The sequence below is a fragment of the Zeugodacus cucurbitae genome, chromosome 3, assembly GCF_028554725.1.
Source record: "Zeugodacus cucurbitae isolate PBARC_wt_2022May chromosome 3, idZeuCucr1.2, whole genome shotgun sequence".
NCBI lineage: Eukaryota > Metazoa > Arthropoda > Insecta > Diptera > Tephritidae > Zeugodacus > Zeugodacus cucurbitae.
In genome coordinates, this window is record NC_071668.1 from 67,366,930 (window position 1) to 67,391,384 (window position 24,455).

Here is a 24,455-nt window from a genome sequence, read left to right on the forward strand (position 1 = left end):
ATTTTTACAAAAAAAATTATCAAAGAGAGCTTCTCTGTATATATTTATTTTTTTTTTTTAAAGCGCGTACAGTGAAAGCCCTCTTTGACGGACATTCACCGTCGAGTGATTTTTGTTCACCCATGAGAGAAGTCCACCTAAGAGAGGTAGGTGGTGCTGCCCTGTTATTGTTTGGGCTCAATTAGCACTATCTGTGCCATTTTGATGCACTAGTAGTTGACCTTTTTCTTATTTGCTATCATGTTTAAGCTTGTCGTTCAAACCATTTTGTGGTTTCGATGAAGCTACTAATATCCGTTATGCTTTTTGTAGACATCCATGCGAGGTTTGATACTTGATGGATTCCCAGTGTTCTGTGTCGGATCTGCGATACGGCTGGACATTCACAGAGGAAGTGGAAAATTGTTTCCTTATTTCCTATTAGTTCGCAGCTTCGGTATATGTTATTGTAGGGCATACCCATTTTCGACGCATGTTCTCCAAATGGCCAATGCCTCTTATGGTAGCAGTTAGTCTGAAAATATTTTTCCTTGACTTATTTAATAAGTTCTCTTCATGTCGTATTTTGGTCATATCTGTTTGGTTATTTTGCATTTAGTTGTATTCTTCCATCTGTTGTTTACCGCTTGGCTATCCGTGTATATTGTTGCTTTATGTATCCTCTCATAGTTTTCAAATAGAGCTTCACAGGCCTTCTCTATGCCTAGTACTTCCGCTTGGAAGATACTAGCCGAGTTTGGTAAACGGATAGAGAGAGAAATGTCTAGATCATCGGAAAATACTCCCGTGCCTACATCGCAGTCCATCGCAGACCCGTCGGTATAGACTGAGATGGTATCTTCCGCCCCCATTCTTCCCCTTCTCCATTCTTGTCTAGAGGGTATCCTCACCTGGAAGTTACTATTGAAATCCAGCTGCGGGAGAATATAGTTTGATTTATAGACTTGTATTCTGAGTTGGTTTAGAATATCACTATTTCCATAGTTCTTCTGATTCCTACTTCCTAATTCCTTTATTCTTATTGCAGAACATGCTGCTATTTTGTGAATATGGATGTCTATGGGTAGTTGATGCACGATCACATTAAGCGCATCAGTCGGACATGACATGATTGCTTCAGTTACTCCTGCACATGCCGCCCTTTGTATTCCATTTAGTTTTCTGATACCAGCGCTCCATAAGTAAGTATCGGTCTAATGACAGCCGTATACATTCACATGATTATACGAGGCTTAAGACCCCAATTCCTGCTAACAACTCTCTTACAAATGTAGTAGGCATAAGTGAGAGTCATTAGTTCTAAAAATTTAACTCCGTCCAATAGAGCTGTCCCTTAGTAGAGGTTTCTCTGTATATTAAAGAACTTGAAATATGGTCGAAACCCCGTAAGCTTGTTATATCTTAAAAAAAAACACTATTAATAATATTAAATATATTTCTTGTATTTATTTTTATATAGTACAAAATACAATATTTTTTAATAATTAAAATAATAATTACATTAAATATTTATTAAATTTTTAAATTATAATATAACGACGACTATGTGTTTTGCATTCAAATTGCATTTAAATTTAAATAAAAAATATATAAAATATTTATAGCATAAAATTAAAAAATAAAAAATTAAAAAATTAACAAATTAAAAAAATTAAAAAATAAAAAAAAATTAAAAAATATAAAATTAAAAATATTTATTTATATGCTATAATATTAATAAACTATGCGTGCTTGCAGCCTACCGCTGCCATACACACACGCTTCGTTGGACGCGTTGTCTTAGCTGCCATTACTGCCATGTCTTCTGCTAATTAATATTATTAATATTTTATTTTATTTATTTGTTCATTCGTTGTGCATCACGTTTACAATTCGTTATGGGCGCCACATAAGTAAATAATACTTAATTAATTTCCTCTTTTTACTATGAATAATTACAAAATTAAGCGAAATGTTTAGGCGCCATTTTCAAAAAAAAAAAAAATATTTATATTATTTGTTTTCGCTAAAGTATAAACTAAATATAATGTAATATGCTTACTAACTAATTACAATTAATTATTGCTGCACAATAGTTTAGTTTATTTTATTTTCATATTTTCATTTAATTTCGTCTTAATCTTGTCTGCACTATATGATTTGAGCAGCTTTAAAAGCTTCACATTAAATATTGTAATCTGTATATATGTGTGTGTTGTTGCATAAAGCATTAATTACACACAAAAAGAACTTTAATTTTATTAATTATAGCATAACATTTGTGCAAATTAAGTAAATGTGTAGCATGCATTTAGGCGCGCATGTGTCAAAGTGCTGCAATTCAAAAATACTTTAGTGTATGTGTGTGTATACAAAAGTGAGAAACAATTAAAAATTACAAATTTAAACAAATTCAATTACAACAATTCAATATAAAGCTTTTTTTAATTTTTTGTTTTTGTTTTTTTTCAAATTTTTAATGCATAAAACGCGTTTTTTTTTGTTTGTATGTGTGTAGTGAGTATTCGTAGTCTTGCCAACTTTTCGCGCTTTAAAGGCAGTGTTTTTCACTTGTGCTTGTTTTTATTTTTATTCTCACCACTTTACTTTACTGTCTCATGCTTACCATTTGCCTGCTCCACTTCACTACTAAATCGTACGGTACTAAACTAAAACCTATTCGCATTTAAATACAATGTATCAGCGGCGTCGCTTACAGATTTTCCATGTGACGCTGATTCGTTAGTTTTATGACCACAATTCTTTATTGCCATCCATTGTTGGACGGCACACTTCAATGCATGTGTTTATGTATGTGTGTATGTGTGTGTGTGTTTCGAGTTCGTAGCGATTTGCGCTTATTGTACTTCACTGTCACTGTCGCTCTTCTCTGCAAAGCAAAAGCAAAAACACATAAATTGAGCGTTTATTGATTTCGAATTGAGTTATGGTTAACGGTTTATTGTACCTTTCTTGCCAGTGTACGCGTGTCGTTTCAGTCGATCGTATAAGTCTTCTTTAGTTCCATACAGCGAAGCATTCGACCTCGCCAATGTACTCATTTTACCGCCATGCAGACCTGGAAGGGGTAGAGGAGGGGAATGCAATTAGAAATATTTTGATGAAAAACATAGCATAACATAACATAACATAACATAACAAAACTTAGCATAGACTAGCATGGAATAATATAGTAACATAGTAGAGCATAAGGTATCAGAGCACATCTTAACATAGAATAACATAGCATAACATAACATAGCGTAGAATAACATAATATAGCATATAATAAAATGCAATTAGAGTATTTTGATGAAAAACATAGCATAACATAAAATAACTTAGCATAACTTAGCATAGACTAACATAGAATAATATAGTAACATAGTAGAGCATAAGGTATCATAGCACATCTTAACATAGAATAACATAGCATAACATCAAATAACATAACATAGCATAGAATAACATAATATAGCATATAATGAAATGCAATTAGAGTATTTTGATGAAAAACATAGCATAACATAACATAACATAACATAACACAACAAAACTTAGCATAGAATAGCATAGATTAACATAGAATAACATAACAATAATAAAATAGTATAACATAGCATAACATATAATAACATAACATAGCATAGCATAACATAATATAGTGTATAATAAAATAACATAACATAACAAAACTTAAAATTACATAACATAACATAGCAAAATATATAGTTTATACAGTAACGATAATATAATTCAACTAAAACTAACCTAAATTTAAGTATAGAGTTTATCTAAGACTTAAAACCGGGTAAAACTAGTACTCACCACCGCCATCCTTGATGTACGCCTCATTGTAGAAGTTCGGCATCTCCCAGCCGTCCTCCTCATCATCATAGTAATGCGCATAGGTGCTGTGATGCGACGGCGCAATGGACTCCGCATAAGGCGTATGCGCACCATAGTAGAAGTTCACCTGTGAACCTGTCTGATCAATAGCAGGCGTCAGCATCTTCTTGGGATCACGTCGCTTCGTCGAACGCACGCAGATCATCCAAATCAGAAGTACAATCACGATAATAAAGATAACGGCACCCGCAATACCACCGGCAATGTAAGCAAACTCAGAGCGTTCCGCACAGTGTGGACCAGTGAATGAGCCGATGCAACGGCACGATGGTGTACCCTTGAGATCCTTAACACAAGTGCCGGAATTCTCGCAGTAGCCATGACACATGTCTGTACACTCCATGCCGGTACCATTGAAGCCAGGCTTGCACTCACACTGGAAGTCCGACGTTTCGGGCACCAATATGCAATAGGCATTGGGGTCACAGTGTGGCCGACCTTCGGCAATATGTTCGCATGGGTTGGTGCACTCCGATTTCGCAGTGGCGCCGGTGATCTTTGTGCTGTGATTGGGTGGACATTGTATACAGGAAGTTTGCTGTGAATCCGGTTGGTAGTAACCCTTACGGCATTCCACGCACATATTGAGTGTACCATTGAGATAAGTACCGGGTGAGCAGACGGGCAGTGTGCATTCCTCCACAGAGTTGGCGCCCACTTTGGGTGTTGTGCGGCCGAGTGGACAATTGACGCATGAGGGTTGTACGCCCTGTGTGCGGTAAGTGCCACGTGGACAGGGTTCGCAGCGGCCGTCGATGCCGAGTTGTTGACCAGAACTGCATTCATCGCGACATTCCTTGCGTGAGGTAGCCTCACTGGAACGTGTTGTTTGACCGAGACCGCAAAGTTCACAACTGAATGAACCTTCGCTGGGCTGGTAGAAGCCATGACCGCAAGAGCGACACAAGCCAGTGTCCGAGTCGAAGTATTTACCAGCTGGACAACGTTCCTTACAATCGGCAGCAGAGCGTGCGCCAGGACCAGCAGTAACACCCGGACGGCCAGCGATTACTGGACACTTGCTGCATTGCAGTTGACCCGCCTCCGATTGATAAGTGCCACGCTCACAGGCGACACAAGTCTTATTGGCCGTATCGTAGTAGGTGCCAATGGCACATGGCACACAGTCGGGTATCATAACCACTTGACCGACGGGGCAAGCATACTCCGAACCCAATTCCAATGAAGCTGGATCGGGCACGGTGTTGGGCAGTATATCTTGCACGGCGAACTGATCATCTTCCAATATGAGTTTTTCCAAGAGATTCTTAACGGTCGAACGTTCACCTGTGCTCGAGTGTATAACCGGGTCGCTGTGAATAATAAAAGTTGTAAGTTAATACTTATGTTCGCAGACAGCGTGGGTTTATGCGTTAATAGCTAAGCATTATTGGATTATTGTAAGCACAATATGTGAGTATGGTATTAGCAGTAAGGTTGATGCAAGTGATGTTTGTGGTTTGCAGGTTATGTTATGTTATGTTATGAGTTATTATGTTACGGTTTGTTATGTTTTATCATATTATGCTGTTTTATGTCACAATATGAGATGTTAAGTCACGCTATAATGTTATGTTAAGTTACGTAAGAGTATAAAACGACATGATATGACATAACATAACAAAATTTAACTTAACGTAACATAACTTAACGTAACGTGACGTCAACGTAACATCGTAACGTTACGTTAAGCTATGTTACGTCAAGTAATGTTATGTTACGTTAAGTTAAATTTTGTCAACGTAACATCGTCACGTTACGTTAAGTTATGTTACGTCAAGTAATGTTATGTTACGTTAAGTTAAATTTTCAGATGTTATGTCATATCATGTTATTTTAGACGGTCCATTTACGTTAAGTCACTTTACGTCACGTAATGTCATGTTAAGTACAATCTCTGGGTTAAGTTAGCGTTAAGCAATAATGAGAAAACCCATTATGCTGTCAAACCAATTCCCAAAGCAACAGCAAAACTTAAAAGCACAAAGCCACAAGCCACCAATAAAAAACTTAACCGAAAATGCATAAATCATGTGGAGAGTGAAGCGCTTTCGTCCAGCGATATTAAAGTGCTAATGTGCGCAAAATTGCAAATTGAAGCAGAAATTCGACAATGAGCATAAACATACTTTACTGCTGGGAAGAGTATCTCCAGCATGTACGTATCGCCGCCAGCTTGTTGGCGTCCTTGACGACCGCGCGGCTCGACCTCATCGTTCTCGCTATAAATCATTGATTAATTGTGTTAAATTCAATTAAAACAAACACATAGAAACAGTAACCATTCACACATTCACATATATACAGACACGCTAAGTGATTACTTCAACAAACATATAAACATTTAGGACACACATATTTCTTCCGCCAGATTTCCAATTGATTTTATTACTTACTTGAGCACTGGAATCTCGGCTTCCATCACGTATACACCGCCATCCTTGACTTGGCGACTCACGCGTTGACTTTGCGCTGCACGATAGTGATCGCATTTCACATCAATCTTGATATCCTTGCATTCGCTGTGGGGATGAGAGCAGAAATAAATTATATTAGTAAACTGAGAAATATATTTCGGGAGTGAAAAAAATCTTAAAATACAAAAAAGTAGTTGCAGAATCAGGAAAAAAGGTTTTAAATGAGCTTTTCTAAAGCTTTAAGCTCCAAGCTCCTCAGAGCTTTGACATTAAAAAGACTTGGTCTCTGAGACTAATGAAGATTGGTCAAAACCTCGCAAGATTACCTTAAAAAGTCTTAGGTGAGGCTTGAATGAATAACAAAAATGTTTCAAAGACCTCACCTAAATAGAGTCTATCGATCCACATTTACGGAAAGACCAAAAAGCGGTTTCACTTCAAAATTTTATATTCAAAAAATCACTCACCGTGTACCCTCCACAGAGTATGAGCAGAAGTTCCAGTCACGATTGAGAGCATTCACTGAGTTCGTCACCTTTTGACGTAGCACACCTTGACCAGCCTTGTTGCAGAGTACATCCGATGGGAAGAGCATCTTAATGCGGAAGACACGTTGAGCGGGTTTGGATGCTGTAAGCAAAAACAATATTTATTCTAGATTACTTACAACTCCAACAATAAAGACAGATGAGGAACACTTACGTGAGCAAGATGGATAAATCAGCGGCATGGATGGTTCGCGTGTTGGACGCCAGAAGCCTTCAGCACCACATGTATAGAAGTCAGGTACATCCTCAGAGAAGCGTAAGCCAGTATTACAAGAGATCTCGCAAACCTTAAACTGACCGCCTGCGCCCCAATCTTTGCAGACTTGCACACCGCCAACTGGATCGGCCAAAGGTGGACAGAATTCGGCTGTAAATTATAACAAAGTGATGTTAGTACCATTTAAATAATTATGTCTTTGCTAAAATACTCACTTAACAAAGCAACCTTGAAGCTGCATGTGGCCGTATTGCCTGCTGCATCCGAAGCTATATAGGTTATGTCATAGGAACCCCATAGCAGTGTGGTGCCCGGGCGATGGCCGTTACGTTCGACAATTTTCGTTACGCCAATGTTGTCGCTGAAGTGTGGCTCATCCCATGTCACAACAGCTGAACCATTCTTAGCTATGACCCACAAGTCACCTGGGCAATGCTCGACAATTGGTGGTTCTTTATCAACAACCAATTGTTGGCAATTTGGACCTTGATAACCGTTAGGACATTTACGTTGGCCGCACATTGATGGTACCGTACGTTCAACGCCACCCGATGTTACTTCATAACCGGCCCAGTTTAGTATAAGACCATGATAGAGTACAGGCTCTGAGCGGCAATCTCGCACTTGCTTTTGTATTTCGGAGGTGATGTCCAGGGCACGTCCCCAAACTTGCGCTTTAGTAATTGTACCTTGGAAACCAGATTCGGCGTATGATGCGGAATTTCTTGTCTCATCGGGTTGTGGACGTCCAAGTACGGACCAAATATATTGTGGCATAGTACGTCCGCCACCATATTCCAATTTGCTAGCGATAAGACCCTCTGTAATCAATTGCAGTTGACCGGTGACACCATCCCAGAGTATGGCCACATGATGCCATTGTCCGTCATTCACTGAAGTGTACTCGCCGAAGGAGAGGAAAGCGTCGGGCAGATCTTCGAAGATGGAAACTTGCACACCACTTGAATGTGCTTGTAGTAATAGGCGGCGATGGTTGGCAATATGTGCTGATTGCACGCCATAAAGTGTGAAGAAGATGCCAGTATCGTCCTTCTGTGCGAATTGCACCCACATTGCTATAGTTAGACTGTTTGACTCGCCGGTGTAGAAAGGTACCACTTGCGCGGCAGTTGAACGTAGCGGATCGCTGAAATATAAATCGTAGTCTACTTGTATGGTCTTGCGACAATCATCGCCAGTCATATTGAAGGCGCACTGACAGTAGAAACCATTTGTCAAATCGATGCATGTAGCGCCAGGTGGACATGAGTTGTCCTTACAATCGACAATATCATCTTCGCAGTTTTTACCAGTATAACCAGGTGGACAGGCGCAGGAGTAGCCGTTGCCGTAATCAATGCAGGTAGCACCGTTCTGGCAAACATTAGCATCGCAAGCATCGAATTCGTATTGACAGCCGATACCAGAGAAATCAGCTGGACATGTGCAATTCAGTCCGGAGCCATAATCTTGACACTTGCCGCCATGCATACAGGGGTTGCCGATGCAACGTTCGGGCGCTGTCTCACAATTCTTGCCATCCGTGCCACTTGGGCACACACAGAAGTAGTCCTGGAATAAGTCAATGCAGTTAGCGTCATTCTGGCATGGCGATTGACCACCACACGATGTAATTTGACGCTCGCAACGCACACCGCGCCAACCATCCAAGCAAGTACACTCAAAGCCAGCAACACGATCGCGACACTGACCGCCATTTAAGCATGGACTTGCCTCGCAATCATCAATATCCGTCTCACAGAATGAGCCGGTGAAACCTTCGCGGCAGACGCACTCAAATTTATTATCCAAATCGAGGCAACGCTCAGTGCCTACAGGGTTGCATGGATCGCTCAAACACTCATCGATTTCCGCTTCACAACTGAGACCAACAAAACCTGGACGACACTTGCAGGTGAAACCATCCAATTGATCCACACAGGTAGCGCCATTCTGACATGGGTTCGATTCACAGTCGTCAATGGTATGCTGACAATTCTTGCCAGTATAACCAGGCTCGCAAGTACAGCTGTAACCGTTCGCTAAGTCCACGCAAACACCATCATTGGCACATGGTTCTTCAGCGCAATCGTCAATGTTCATATCGCAAGCATCACCAGTCCAACCCGGATGACAGACACACTCATGATCGAAAAGGCGATCTACGCAGGTGCCATGTTTACAAGGCTCCGACAAGCACAAATCGATCTTCTCCTCGCAACGTTTACCGGTGAAACCAGACGCACAACTACATTGGAAGTCATTTACTAGATCGGTACAGTTAGCGCCTAATAGGCAAGGATTCTCGGCACAGTCATCAATATTGTGTTCGCAGTGTATACCCTCCCAGCCGGGCAAGCAATCGCATTTGTAGCGACCCTGTTGTAAAGCCAAACAGCTAGCGCCATTTCCGCATGGATTGCCATTCGCAGTGCAGGGATCGATGGTGACATCACAATCAGCGCCAGTATAACCGCTACGACACAAGCAGGTGTAGTTTTTAAAGCCAGGTTCATTCTTACACATAGCGCGCGCTGGACAAGTATCATTACCGCAATCACTCACTTCCTCCTGACAATTGATGCCAGAGTAGCCGGCTGGGCACTCACAGCGATAACCTTGTGGCAGATCGGTACAAGAACCGCCATTGTAACAAGGCTGCGAAGCACATTCATCAATATCGATCTCACAACGTCTGCCAGAGAAACCAGCCGGACAGAAGCACTGCACACCATGTCCCATGGGCACACAAAGACCGCCGTGCATACAAGCGCCTTCACCACACACCACTGGTTTACACTCCTCACGTCCTTTGGCGCCCGGACCTTCGGTACGCATATTTGTCGGGCATTCATTGCAAGTTTGTGCGCCGATAGCGCTCTGATAGTAGTTGACTGGGCAGGGTGAGCAAGGAGCCAAACCGGTGTATGAGTAGAAGCCAGGTGCGCACTTTTGACGACACAGATCCTTTGTAGAGGCAGCCGGTTGGAAGGTGAATGTATTCTGTGCACAGGCGGTGCAATCCTTGAAGCCGCCAGTTGGTGGCTCACCAGTGTACGAGTTACGTGGACACTCTAAACAAGGCACCAGCCCAGTTGGCGAGTATGTGCCGAAACCGCAGACGGGTATACAATCAGCGAGCGCCTTCGAACCTTCTTCCTTTGTGTATGTGCCAGCCGGACAACGTAGACAGGTGCCCTGACGATCGCGGTTCTGATAGTATCCACGTGGGCAGTTAGTGCACACGCTTTGTCCAGTTATGACATAAGTACCAGCGGGACAATGTAGACAACGTGGCACATCGCTTGTATCCATATTCAACACTTCACCAACGCTGCAAGTGAAACCACGCGAAATATTGCTCTTAAGCGCACGCAGCGGTGGACACTGATTGCCGATGTTGGAGATATTCAGCAACGAATCGATGACGGCGCTGGCGTAGGGCACACTCAAGTCGAAGATCAGGTTGAGTGTGGAGCCGCAAAGTTCGTACAGTTGTGGTTGTCTGACGGCGGGCAGAATCGAGAGTATAAAGTCCATCTTTACCACATTCTCCTCCAACAAACTAGGTACCGATTTCACGAAGGACACATTCATATTAACATTAACAGCCGAGCAACGCTGCGACAGCAGACGATTTAAACCGGCATAGTGTTGTGCCAGCATATCTTGATATTGATTGAGACACGCCTGTGCAACGGCGCCGTTAGCGCGATAGGTGACAGTAGCGGTGACTTGATAGTCAGCTTGTTCGGTATTTTCCGAAACGCAGTCGGGTACAACCGATGTGGGTTTCCATAAACGTGATGTCTCGCAAGAGAATGATTTCAATGGTTCGCCATCAGTGAAACGGAAGCCTGGTTTACAAGTCGCAATACACTCAATACCACGATCGCCTGGTAGACAATTGATAGCGCCATTCGCTGGCGGTTGCAGTTCCCAATCCACGCACGGTGAAGCCTGCACCGAGACTTGGAAGTGACAGAAAGCACGATTGTTGTACTTGTCAGTGGCAGTAACGGTAACATTCTCATACCCGCCGATGGGTATAACAGCACGCTCGGGTGTGTAAGTGACACGCACTTCACCAGATTCGTCGGAGGTCTTAATGCGCTTGCGTGTATCGTTGAAGTTCACATTGTAGCTATCCTGACGTTCTACTAACTCGATTACATAACTTTGTGGACATTGTAGCAGTGGTGGTGTGACATCTGTCACCGTGATATTGATCTCGCAAATCGCCACATTACCATCATAATCGAAGGCCACGTATTTCACTACAGTATCCTTGAACACATACGAGGGTGTCTTAAAGTTTTGTGGCTTGACTTCAAGACGCGCAATTGAGCCGGAATTGTCAACAGCAGTGGGTTCGGTGAAGTTGACCGGCAACACAGCACCGTTCTCATCACGTCTTACTATGATCGGTTGTTGTGGGCAGTTCTGGAAGATTGGTGGTTCATTGTCCACACATGGTGAGTAGCCATAGTCATAACCTAGTAGTGGTTCTTTCTTGGGTTCTTCACAACCCATCAGCTCGAACTTCAAGCATGCATTATCCATGTAACTGACGATACCCAAAATAACGAAACGTGCCTGCACATATTTCGGCAGTGTAATCATCGCCAATTCACCATAGTTGCCAGGATCGCGCATAGTCAAATTGAAATTGGGGAAATACACAACATAATTCTCATTCTCAGCTTGTTTGTAGAAGAAACGTATCTCAGTGGGACGTCCAACAATGTCATTGGTGACCACACCCTTAACCAAAATCGCCTTCACACGATGTATCTGACCCAAATCGACGCTGACATAAGTGAATGCTTCCTGCTTGCCACACCAGCCAGTCGCAGAGTTCAAACGTATATTTTTTGCCTCATAGTTGGGACGTTCCGAGGTGGCATTTATTGCAGAATCGGGTATCTTACCAGAAGTAACACCCAATGGCTTGATCACACGGCACTCAGGTTCGCGTATACAAGTAATCGGACGAGGATTAATCAATATATAACCGGGACGATTGCAGCCGAAGTACACTTCCGAACCCTGTTCGTAACTGCGCGCGATTTGACGACCATCACTTGGACGACCAGGATCCTCACACACAGGACCTTCACAACGTAAATCGCCAAAGTCCCAAATACCATCAGACTGACAACGCACGACATTATCGTGACGTGACGTCTGTCCGGCCAACTTGAATGTATTCTGACAGCCGAAGAAGAACGAGCTTTGGAAGCGTGTGTCCACAAATTGACCATATTCAGCACCAGGTGTTGGCATTGGTTGATAGCAATCAACGCGTGGACAAGAAGGCTGTGAACCGGATAGCCAGTAGTCGGGTAAACCAGGTTTGGGATCATACACACACTGACGGAAACCGGAAGTGGCTGTGTTACGTAGCTTACGACCAGGCGCACTGCAGGTGATAGTTACATTATCACGGAAGGGAACAAGCACAGATTCAGGATCTGGACGTTCTACCGAGAGACCCTCCAGTTTGTCATCAGGCAAGGAAACACATTTGGCATCTGTTAACGAAATTTTGGTTAAAGGAGTTAATATAAAAATGTAAAAGGTGAACTTACAGTTACATTCTGGTACCGTGGCATTCCATTGACCAGTGGACAAACAAAGCACAGCAGAGCTGCCCGACATAATATAACCAAAGTTGCACTGGAAACGCACAATATCGCCGAAATGATGATCGTTCTTGTCGGTCAAGAGCTTGCCATTCTCTGGCTCCAACAGCGGTGGGCACATGAGTGGCACACAAGTCTTATTACGCTGATAAGTATCGCCATCGCGTTCCCCAGTTTCAGTGCGTTCAATGCTATAGCCGGCTGTGCCATTGGCAGCGAAGAGTTGGTAGCCCGTATTACAAGAGCAACCATAACTACCGGGTGAGTTCACACATTTCTGATCGCAACCGCCATTATTCTTCGCGCACTCATTAATATCCACACAATCCAAGCGTGTGCAGCCCATCAACTCCATACGTATACATGGGGCGCCGACATAATCTTGTATGCGGAAGCGTATGTAACGCGCCTCAATGGGCATTGGTAGATTGAGTATCGACAGAGTGGGTTCTAATATGCGGAATTCGACAGCTGTGCCATCGGGATTGGTATAGTCTTTGAATACATCGGTAAGATCGTCAGTATATTGTAGACGCACGGCAGAGGTGAAGGCGACATTGCCATCGAAACGCTGTACGGACATCGTACGGAAGCCACGTAGTATTGTTGGTGCCTTAAGATCAATCAAAATCCAATTTGCGCCCGGTTCGACAAGCGCGCCACACCAACCACCTGAATTGAGACGTACCAGACCCTTTGAGTAACCCTCCTCACTGGACGAGGTCATTATGCTGTCATCGGGTATGCCACCATTAGCCAAACCTAAATCGCCGACAGGACGGCACTCTGGCGTTGGCGCAAAACCGCTGCGGCATTGACAATGGAACGAGCCATTCGTGTTCATGCACTCCGTTGTGGCCAAGTCGCATTGTGTCGATGTGCACTCGTTGATATCTTCACAAGTGGGTGGATTCTCAAAGATCTGCTCTGAATTGCAACGTATAATATTGCTACCGATCAGCTTGTAACCCTTATAGCACTGTACACGCGCATCGTCGCCAAAGAAGTACGGACGCGCTGAGTCCACAACGAAACCATTATCGATTTTCGGGTATTCGTAACAACGTTTGCGCGTGCAACGTGGCACATCACCGCTCCAAGTGCCATTAGACATACAAATCAACACAGGATGTCCATTACGCTCATAACCCGATTCGCACTCGTATTGCACGATAGTACCGTAACTGCGGCCACCGCCATTCAACAGCGTCACATTTGCGTGTGGCACTTCTGGTAGTGGTGAGCATTGCGAAGCCATACAAGTGGGTGTACGTTCCCAACGGCCATCGGGCAGACAGGAAATCTTTTCAATGGGTGCGCCCGAAGCGAAAGCGAAGCCGGCGTAACATTGATACATGGCGACGCCACGATATGTGACGTTCGAGGAGCCGATCGAGAAACCGTTATCGATTTGCGGCACAGGACCACAGTAGACCTCTGTGAATGGTAGAAAAGATAAGTTATAGTATAATTTACAATAACCATGCCGTTGAAACTCACCTTGACATTTTGGTATGTACGAGACGCTCCAGTTGCCACCCTTCATGCACTCGGTAACGATCTTATTCTTGCCGGTTGCAAACTCTTGGCCGATAGGACAGGTGAATTTCACAACAGTGCCAAAAGCGGTATCACGACTCGAAGCTAAAGCACCAATACCGGGTTTGAGCTCGGGACAGTCGGCAGAGTAAGTGGCGGACCAGCTGTGAAGGGAAAAAATATTGAAAATAAGAGTCTAAAAAAACAACCGCAACTTTCGTTACTTACCCAGCCGCATTGTGGAGCGCATCTGAGGTGAATTTGATCAACATCTCGCCGGACGAAGCAGTCAATGTAAGTTTAGGCGCTACGGTGCCAGTGAAACCATCACCTGAGTGCAACCGCAGACCAGCTGTGGATGAACCATCATAGACTTGTACGAAGTCGCTCTTGTGTACCATGAATTTATCGAATTTCAACGAAAGTGGTGAACGGCTTGGATTGCGTATGGTGAAATAGCATTCCTGGTTCTTTGGATAATCTTCCAAACCATAAGCAGGTGAGGTTACAGTACCATTACGTGCGGTGATTGTAGCCTTGCAGCCCTGTATGTAACGCAAGCTAAAGCCCTTGCCGGACTCACCCAAGCTCGATTTGAAGTAGAGATACAAAGCATTGCCCGTCGAGATAATGACCTTCTCATTATCCTTAGCTTTACCAGTCAAATGAGCAATAGGACGACTCATTGGTGATTCACCATCACGTATGAGCAACACATCACGTCCCTCAGCCACATCCAAGTCATCTACCTCAATCGAAATAATGCGTCCGGCTTGCGCTTTGATGATGTACAAACACTCCAAACCGCCGGGATATTGTTTCGGATAATTAGGGCTCGTCAAAGTTTGACGCTGCAGATTCGCCTTCAACACACCGCCACAATTCTTCGCCTCCGTCTTCCACGTGGCACGGAAACCCTTACGCTCCACACTACCATCCGTAGTGAATTTCACAATCATAAAATTGGATGCCGACACAAATGGTTGCATCGTCAAATCCAACTTGCCGCTCAGCGTTGCCAACGACACTGACTTATCTTCCGTGCGTCCACCGACCAACACTTGCACCGTATCGAAAGTCTTCTCCGTTTCGAACTCTTGGAACTGCAAAATTATATTACTACCCAATGGACCCTCCAGCGTCCACTTGCATTTGCTCATCGCCGCATATTTATGAGGATAGTTTGGCGTCTCAATCACATCACCGCCGGATTGCATGTGATAATGACACTGCGCCGGACAATCCAACTCATCCGAACCGTCGCCACAGTCATCAGAGCCATCACACTTGAACGCCTGATTGACGCACAAACCATTCGAGCAGTGTATGGAGTTTTGTGGACACGCCGGCGCGCGACACATGAACGGCAGCAGACTCTCGCAGGTGTCCAAACCCCAGGATTGCATGCGCGACGCGAAGGTGGCAGCAACACATTCACCAGACATTGGATCGGGTTGATTCAGTGACCAGAAACCGGAGTATTGCGAGATGAGCGCACCCGAAGCGGACTCCAAGGTGTTGGTGCGCAGATCATCCAGCGAAGCCAAACCTAACCAGTACTTATCAGAAGCGCGTCGATTGGGATCGTTTGTGCGCGCAATCGCCAAAGTGTTGTTATTCTCCGCGTAGGTGTCAATAGCCACGAGTTCGGCGCCATATCTGTGGAGGAGAGGGAATGGAGTTGTTAGTTAAAATTTTTTATAAAAAAAAATTAAAATCGTAGAAAGTGTAAATCAATAAGCGCAAGTGTTTTCTACAAGAATTTAGCACATTTCCTCACGCGTTCGCTAATTTTTTGTACGAAATTATTTAAAAAAAAAAAATACAAAAATCACAACAACACCAACAATTTCTGCCACTAACTTGTCATCAGCCAAACTTTCTATTTTCTTTGAATTCTTTGCGGCTCTTCTTTTTAGCTCATTCGACGACTGTAGTTTACTTCTTTATTAACAAAAAACACACAACAACATATTCAATTATGCTTTTGGCCTAATTTGTGTTAGTCAACGCAGCAACAACAATAACAATAACAACAATAGCAATGGCGCTGGTTGTCAGTTTGCGTTGGAAACTTTCCTTTCCAAATCAATGCCAAATGGTATGATTTCAAATTTGTAGCGGCAGTTACTAATAGTGGAACAATTACAACAATAATATGAGTGTGACAGACAAGTACAACAACAACAATAATGTGTTGTTATTATATACCGCCATTGTAGGTATATTTAAGAATAACGCTGTGGGGTCATTAAATGCCATTGATATGTACCATAGTCGCACAGCAGCGCGGAAATTGTAGAGCGAAGGCCAGCCGATTGGAGCTTACAGAGTGGTTTATATGCTTGTGTATGATTCATATCTTTATTTTTAAATTTTTTGATCATTTTTTATTTTTAATTCTTTTTTATTTTTTCTGTATTTTTTATCATTCTTTTATTTCTCAAAAATCCAGTTTAAATTGAATGCTGCGTGTTGGAGTTGGTTCAAGCTGATTGTGAGACCGATTGCTTATGGTGAAGGAAGGCGAGTTCGCAATTTTTCACTTTCATATTTTTGATTGATGGATGCACAGTATTCCCCGGTTATTTCATCCTTGAGTCATTGAATTTTTTGACTTATTTATGAGCACAATTTTTAGGTTAGGAACTTTTGAATAATGAAAGAAAAGCTTTGGATCCTATGAACCCTTAAACTAACAAGAGCGAATGCTTAGGTACATAACGGTAAAAATGGACTTAACGTAGTAGAAAAAGAAGCGTAGGGTCTGAACTGTAATATTTGTTCAAGCTCGGTTTAGTTGGCTCTTATGGACTTCGTAGCTTTTCAAACCGTCAAAGTCATCTATATTTTTCGCGGTTCAGCTCGTCATTATTATTTTATGAGCATAAAATTTAAAATTTATCATAAAATTATTTATTTATTTATTAAAAATAGTAGTTGGCAACTCTACTGCAAAAAAATTATACAAACTCAAGGCATCTCAATTAAATTCAATTCATATATTGACAGCGAGGTTAAAAATAAAAGAATTAATCAAAGAATGCAGCTAAAAATGCACACAAAGCACATACATATATATACCTATATATATATACAAACTGTAATTATAGTATATAAGAATACTCAAAAATATACATACATCCATATATAACTACATCTGACAACATTTTTACAACCAGCATGATTTCGACAACTACCACACCTCTTTGAACGCCAACAGGTTTCCTTTGGAATTTTCATCATTATTATTACTGCTCTTGTTGTTGTTGGTTTTGTGCTTTCAAAACAACTTAAGCCACACCCAAATCAACGCTGCATTCTTTTGTTGTTATTGTTGCGCTGCATTGCATTTTGCCCGCATGCCATAAATGCCGCAACATTCAAAATCGCATACTTAATGGCGAGCATAAATCTGCACAGCTGCAACCAAATTGTCAATAAACAATAAGTGTTGCGCGCCAGCCGGTGCACGTGTGTGTAAATTGCAGGCGATGTGACGGTAAATTTAGTACTAGGAGCACACATATGCACAGTTTTGCACACAATTTGGTGCAATGAACAGTGAAGCCGGGTGCTCTAGTTAGCTTTTTTACATGCCTTCGCTTCGCGTTTGAAATTTCGGGATTCCGCGAATACGGAATTTATATTTTTTTCTTAACAGCTAATAGCCTTTTCACACAGCCAAATTAATTGATCAATTAATATATTTATTGAGTTATTTATTCAGTTTTTTCCCTTCACACTACCTACTCAATAACCGATCAGCTGTTATACATTTTTGTTTTTGCTTTTCATAAGAAGTTGGTAAGTTTCATCGGTTGATGGCTATTTTCTGCAGCGACATCTACCGTCGAGTAGTATCAATGTTATTTTATCAAAAAATACAGCCAATTGCAGACAAAGAAGGTATATAGAATTACAAATACGGTCTTTGTCGCAGAGTTGCATTTCATTTTCAAGTCGATTAAAATTCAATTAAAAATGAATGTCGAGTTTTATTTTATATGGTAAATTGATCTTAATCAGCGTTTTAATCGAGTAGAGGCCGGTTAATTGATCAATTAGCGGCTGTGTGAAGAGGCTATAACATATTAAACGGATACTACATACATTTCTCGGATTCAGAACTTCGGTATGCCGAAAAGTCGAGATTAATTTTTTTTTATTTTTTATATTTTTCTTAATTAAATACAGTTAGCATTTTATACTAACTGTTATATTAGAAAATATCGAGATCCCGAATTCAAAATTGTATAATCCCGAAATTGAAGGGTTAGAAAAAGGAGCGGAATGTATTTTTTTATGAACTTAAAATTTCAAAAAAATTAAGATTATTTAAATGCTGGAAAATGATCCTCAAAGACCTGAAGACAGCACCTATTACCTTAGTATACAAGTAGAATAGATAAGCCTATATCTATATAATTCATCCAATTATAGGTAAATTTGCCTAAACAAGCCATATAACATTCGAACAAAGTAATGTGCTATTGCTCATCAAATACCTCCACTATGCTTTCTCACTCTCTAAAAACTGTGAGCAACAACCAACATTTGTCAGTTCAAAGACTTCTTCTGTAATATTTTTTTTTTTAATTGTACCCGCGCTCATTCAACCATGTAAAATGCCACAACTGCCCAAAAGTGAAATTCCACAAATTCTTGCATGTCAATTTCCAAACAATTTCGAAAGCTTTAAGCTTTAGAACAAGTTACCACACAGACACCGAAATTGTTTTGTTGATTTTCTACCAATTTCATTGCAGCTGTGACTTTCACTCAGGTAGAAAAACAGAGACATATTCACACGGCTCTTGGTAAAAAATATATGAAAAATACGATATGTCTACAGACAAAATAGCTGTATATATGTATAACAAGCGTTAAGCTTTACAAGCATGCATCATATTTACAACAAAAATATAACAACAAATGTTTGTGTAAATATTTTTCTTAATAAGCAGTAGTAAAGTGAGAAACCACAACAACAACAACAATTATCAACAACCAATTTCGCTTTCTGGCACGTTAAAAATGACCACGTCCGGTATTGGGGCGTACAAGCTGTGCGGTTCAAGTGTCACGCTTTGGTACTTCAAATTTCGTTTAAACTCAAACACACACTTGAGTCGTGTGAATTTTTACTTATTGTAGACAATTTGTATACTTTAGTGATTTTTAGCGCAAAGTTGGTGATTTTGGTGCGGAGAGTTTATGATACTCTGACATTTTGCGTAAGCTAAAGTGACGTCAGCAAAAGTGTTGATGCTGTGAAATTCGCTATGAGTCGATGAGGTGAGCAGAAGAGACATGAAGAACTTCTTGAAAAAAAAAAATTGATTAAGGCGCATAAAACTTAGTAGACCGGCAATATCTAAGAGACCTGAAAAAAAAAACTTAGAGAAAAAACATACTTTCGAATCTAGAGATCTGGTTTTCTTAAACTACGTGAGATATATTCATGAAACCAATCTACTCTCTTCACTAAGTTTCATTTGAGATCCTTCGGAGACTTTGGGACCTTGATGTATAGTATGATCAACTTCGGAGTAGAAGATGTTTTTTTTATTTCTTGAAAAAAGAGAAAAAATAGGTTCCATTGAAGACCAAACATATGCATTAACCATCCTAAGCAGACATTTTGAAAGTGCAGTGAAGGAATTAGGAATTTCGACGCTCGGCATAGGCTAAAATGACGTCATCAAAAACACATGTACTGACAATTTGACGAAAAGTGAATTCTGAGGCTTTAAGATGAGAATATGAATGAGAATACCATTTATTTTTTTAAGATGAATGCTCTCGACCTCTGCTAAGGAGTTATATTACTTCATATATTCATGATTACCTAGTACTAAGGAAGTTTATTGTGAGTTCTCCAAAAGTCAGTAATGACTCTTAATCTTTAATATAAGCGAAAAATGTATAGTTGATGGATGGATGGATTAAACTGGCTGACTCGTTGAGCTCTAAGTTCGGTCAATCTCGCTTCGTTAGATATACTCAAAGCAATCCGGAGATGGTAGGATTATTTTTGCTTGTAAGGAATGCATTTAATGCAACAAATGAAGAAGACAGATTAAAAAAAAGGAGTCAAATCGCATTACAGTGATTAAATTCTGATAAATCCTATTTCTTCCTCGAAAGAAAAAAATGGAATTGAATTTAATTTAAAGACTTTTATTTCTCGTTGCGTTAAGCTGACATTTGGTCCTTTCTTATGGAGCAAATAAAATGAGGTAATGTTAAGATAATAACAAGAGTCTCCATAGTGAAAGTTTTTTTTTTCGAACTCACTTTCAGCCGCCTAAAAAATGCGTCATAAGAATTGGTGTGTGAAAAAAATCTCTAAAATCTATTCCGACAAAAAATTTCAAGCGAAACAATCTCACTTTTTGTGCACAACAAAGAAATCTAACACAATCAATCACTACACAAATTTATTTCTTTCCTCCTAAGTAGTTACGAGAGTGACGCCGCGGCCAATTTGGACAAGAAAAAAACAAGAAAAAATAAATAATTGTGGAGAATATTAATAGTGCGAGCGTTAGATGGCAGCGGTGAGCGAGCTACCTGCTCACCGGCGATGCTGTGCTGTAGGCACAAAAGACGCTGACGCTGACGGCGCAGTGTGAGTGGGGTCTTCAATTTAAATTCTTCACTTCATTTTGTTGTAGATTCTTTCGCTGAATGGAATGCAATGATTTTCAATTTGTTGGCGCACAAAAACAATAACAAAACACCTGTCACTGAACTCAAATGGTCAAAAGCATTTAAATAGGTTAATGCTTTATATGTTGTTGTTATTTTTGTGTATACTTCCCCACTTTATTATTATTATTTTTTTGGTTTTTGGAAACTAGGCATCAATTGCTGCAGCGCGTTGCACAGCAAAGTCAACGTAGTCAAGGCAGTGTACAAAATTGAAGGCGGCGCATTAGAGACAGAGCCACTTAGCTTGTAGTCAGGTAGTTGATGAGTTGAAACAAGAGATGCCTTTGTTAATCCATAAACATACATACACACACACACACAACTGAACATGTAAATAAATGTAAGTATGTAACTTGACAAGTAAAATTATGCTTATCTGTGCATTTTCTCATTATGCCGTCGCGCTCTAATCTGTGTCTGCGACAGCGAGACTGCAGAGCAAGTGTCGGTGGCTGTGCGCGTTCTATTGCCACGCTGAGTTAGCCGACTCACATTACAATATTTTTTGTTGTATTTTTTTCATTTTTTATACACTTTTATTAGTTACTTAGCCAACGTGCGACTATTAGCTGATTTCCAAGTAGTCTCATAGAATAATTTTCTTTCCAGCTAGCAGTTAGAATGTTAGAAAATGAGTTTAGTTGAAGCTTTCTCCGCTTGACGTGGGAAATGGTTACTCATTAGTGTATAAGAGCTTATTTTATAATTTATTAATAAGCATTTTCATCTAGATAATGAATGCAATGGATTAGCTTAGACTGTAAAATTATCGCATGCGATTTTTTATGTACTGAGATTTCTAATAAATATTTTAAGCGAGATAATCTAAATCAGTGCTGTCTCAATCTTTTAAGTGTAAATCTGACACCTATAAGAGTTTCTCTTTTCTTTCTGAACTCGTTAACCTTATGGATATATGTATGTAGGCTAAAACTATATTTTTCGCATTATATTCTAAAATATTTAAAGGAGTATCTAACTCAATTTAATATGGAAATACTCGTATAATATATAGAAATAATTTCAGTATTTTTTATCGATATTTCGACTTTTCACAAGAAGTTTACATACCGAACCAAACCTTTACGAAGATCAAAGTTCAGATTAACAAGGTCATATAAAGTATTATAATTAATAGATTATCTCAAATAGATGGATGAATTCAAACAAAAACGTTTCGCATTTTTTTCTTTGAGATCTATCAGTCAAAAAAAAAGGCAGAAGAAGCAGAAGGAGTTAGACAAAATGCTCACAAGGATTGATAAGTGATCTCTATAGCATAGAAGAATATTATTTGTGAAATTTTTCACTTAGAAAAAAGTTTCGTTTCTATTGGCGTGTTTCAAGGAGTGTTTTTTAAAAGTCTTCGTACAATCCGTGGATCTCAAATTTTCGATAAGAATATATAATATATAGCAGGAAACCGTTATCAAAGCTTTAGTGTGTATCTGTGATGAAAGGTTTTTCTGTTGGAACAATTACAAATATTTGAGGTTAATTTAGGCCATATTCGAAAGAAGTCATTGAGGTACTTGAGATTCACCTTTGAGATCACTAAAGATCACTGACATAAAAAAATGTATATGCAAAAAAGTGGGCGATAAGTGGCTCAGATGATTCATTATGATAAAGTTTCATATTTTCACTGATTTCTTTCATGCAGCACTAAGTAGGATTTGGAAAGATCAATTCTATGTTTATTGGTTAATAGAAGAGAATTAACCAATAAACATATTTCCTATTTTACTAAAGATTTGCAGATACAGTCGACTCTCGTTAATTCAAACCTGCGAAAATTCGAACCTCTCTATAATTCAAAGTTATCACGAGTACCCTACTAAATCTCTTAATATTTCGAACTAAATCAATACATTTTCATACACTTGGTAATTCGAACGAAAAAATCATTGATATTTAACAAAACGACGCGTTAATTCGAACTTATCAGCATCCAACACTCGACAATTCAAAGTTGCAGAGAGAAGAGGCGGAAAGATTGTAAGTACATTTTCCGACAAGTTCAAACTTGTATCAAGATTTACGGGCCTTTGTTTTTGTTATGATTAGTTTGACTATTTGACGCACACACTTCTCACGAATTGGTTTGTTTAGTTATCCAGTTACTGTTACTCTTTCGTTGGTATGCAGATTTAAAGTTAGCGTTAGTTATGAGCCCTAGAAAGTATAAATGTTTGACGATTGCGGTGTGAGTTTTTCTGATTTTGTTTAAGTGGATGAAAATGTTGCTGTCTCAGGTTCACTAATCGATGGCGAAATTTTATCTGCGACAGATACGCAAAGTAACGATGAAGATGAGGGCGATACATCGGAACCTTTGGCAGAGGTGTCAGTTAAGGAAGCAAGATCCTAATTTGATACATGTATGTACACGAATGTACCTCTCAATTCTTGTCATTTTTATATTAATAAATAAAAATTAACCAACACTTAATAATTCGAAGTTTTGTTTATTTTCTTTCAAAAATTTCGAACCATTTGATATTTCAAACACTCGATAATTCGTAATATTTCAAGAGTCCCTCGAGTTTCGAATTAATGAGAGTCGATTGTAGTAATAAGAGTGGTCTGCTAATGAGTCTAAAATATATTTTGAGAGTTTTTCGACCGTTTAGTAATAATACCTTTTTATATACAATTTGGGAAGCGCTAGAATCGATGTAAAAATATTAAAAATTAAAAATAAAACAAAAACGTTTTTATAGGTTAGAATCGAGGTTCCTTCGAAAGTGAAAAAAAATTGTAACTACAAGGCTGTATGATCAAAATTTTGAAAAGGACACAATTGGGGAAGCACTGGAAATCAGTTAAAAGTGAGTAATATGAATAATATTCATTTTGTCTGAACATTTTGTAAGCCACAGGGTTGCATTTGGAGAAAATATGTGTTTAGGTATAAAAAGTTTTAACATATCAAAAATGGGAAATTAAGAAATTGTAATAAGGGTCAAAAAGAAAGAGTTTGAGCAGCGCTGGAATCGGTTCAATGTGTATAAAAATGGAAATTATTGTTTTTAGCTCAAAAGCTTATAGACTGCATAATTGTTTTTGAGGTAAAAGGGTTTTGATTGTAAAAGGGTCAAAAAGAAACAGTTTGAGAAACGCTGGAATCGGTTCAGAGTGAATAAAGAGGGAAATTGTTATTTTTAGCACAAAAGCTTATAGACTGCAGAGTTGTATTCGAGGTAAAAGGGCTCTGATTGTAAAAGGGTAAAAAAAGAAACAGTTTGAGAAGGCCTGGAATTGGTTCAAAGTGAACAAAGAGGGAAATTATTATTTTTAACTGAAAATTTTATAGACTGCAGAGTTGTATTTGAGTTAAAGGGTTTTGATTGTAAAAGGGTCAAAAAGAAACAGTTTGGGAATCGCTGGAATCGGTTCAAAGTGCATAAAATTGGAAATTATTATTTTTAGCTCAAAAGCTTATAGACTGCAGAGTTGTATTTGAAGAAAAAAACATGTTTAA

The 24,455-nt window shown here is 40.0% G+C and overlaps 1 protein-coding gene across 6 annotated transcripts in view; it reads right to left on the reverse strand.

The window, feature by feature from the left end:
• Nucleotides 1–2,560: 2,560 nt before the first annotated feature.
• Nucleotides 2,561–24,455, reverse strand: part of LOC105219311 (sushi, von Willebrand factor type A, EGF and pentraxin domain-containing protein 1) — an 85,293-nt gene continuing 63,398 nt past the window's right edge. For 2 of the 6 annotated variants that reach the window (XM_054227584.1, XM_054227583.1), the window contains 11 exons: nucleotides 14,483–15,913; nucleotides 14,216–14,418; nucleotides 12,662–14,152; nucleotides 7,286–12,604; nucleotides 7,008–7,220; nucleotides 6,773–6,935; nucleotides 6,285–6,410; nucleotides 6,018–6,110; nucleotides 3,808–5,201; nucleotides 2,948–3,058; nucleotides 2,561–2,869 (listed from right to left, as the gene is read on the reverse strand). In XM_054227584.1, the coding sequence (XP_054083559.1) occupies nucleotides 2,838–2,869; nucleotides 2,948–3,058; nucleotides 3,808–5,201; nucleotides 6,018–6,110; nucleotides 6,285–6,410; nucleotides 6,773–6,935; nucleotides 7,008–7,220; nucleotides 7,286–12,604; nucleotides 12,662–14,152; nucleotides 14,216–14,418; nucleotides 14,483–15,913 (10,576 nt within the window). In that variant the 3' untranslated portion in view covers nucleotides 2,561–2,837. Of the gene's footprint in view, nucleotides 2,870–2,947; nucleotides 3,059–3,807; nucleotides 5,202–6,017; nucleotides 6,111–6,284; nucleotides 6,411–6,772; nucleotides 6,936–7,007; nucleotides 7,221–7,285; nucleotides 12,605–12,661; nucleotides 14,153–14,215; nucleotides 14,419–14,482; nucleotides 15,914–16,034; nucleotides 16,247–17,459; nucleotides 17,718–24,455 lie in introns of those variants that run through there. The other 4 variants (XM_054227586.1, XM_054227589.1, XM_054227588.1 and 1 more) reach the window with 4 other exon arrangements.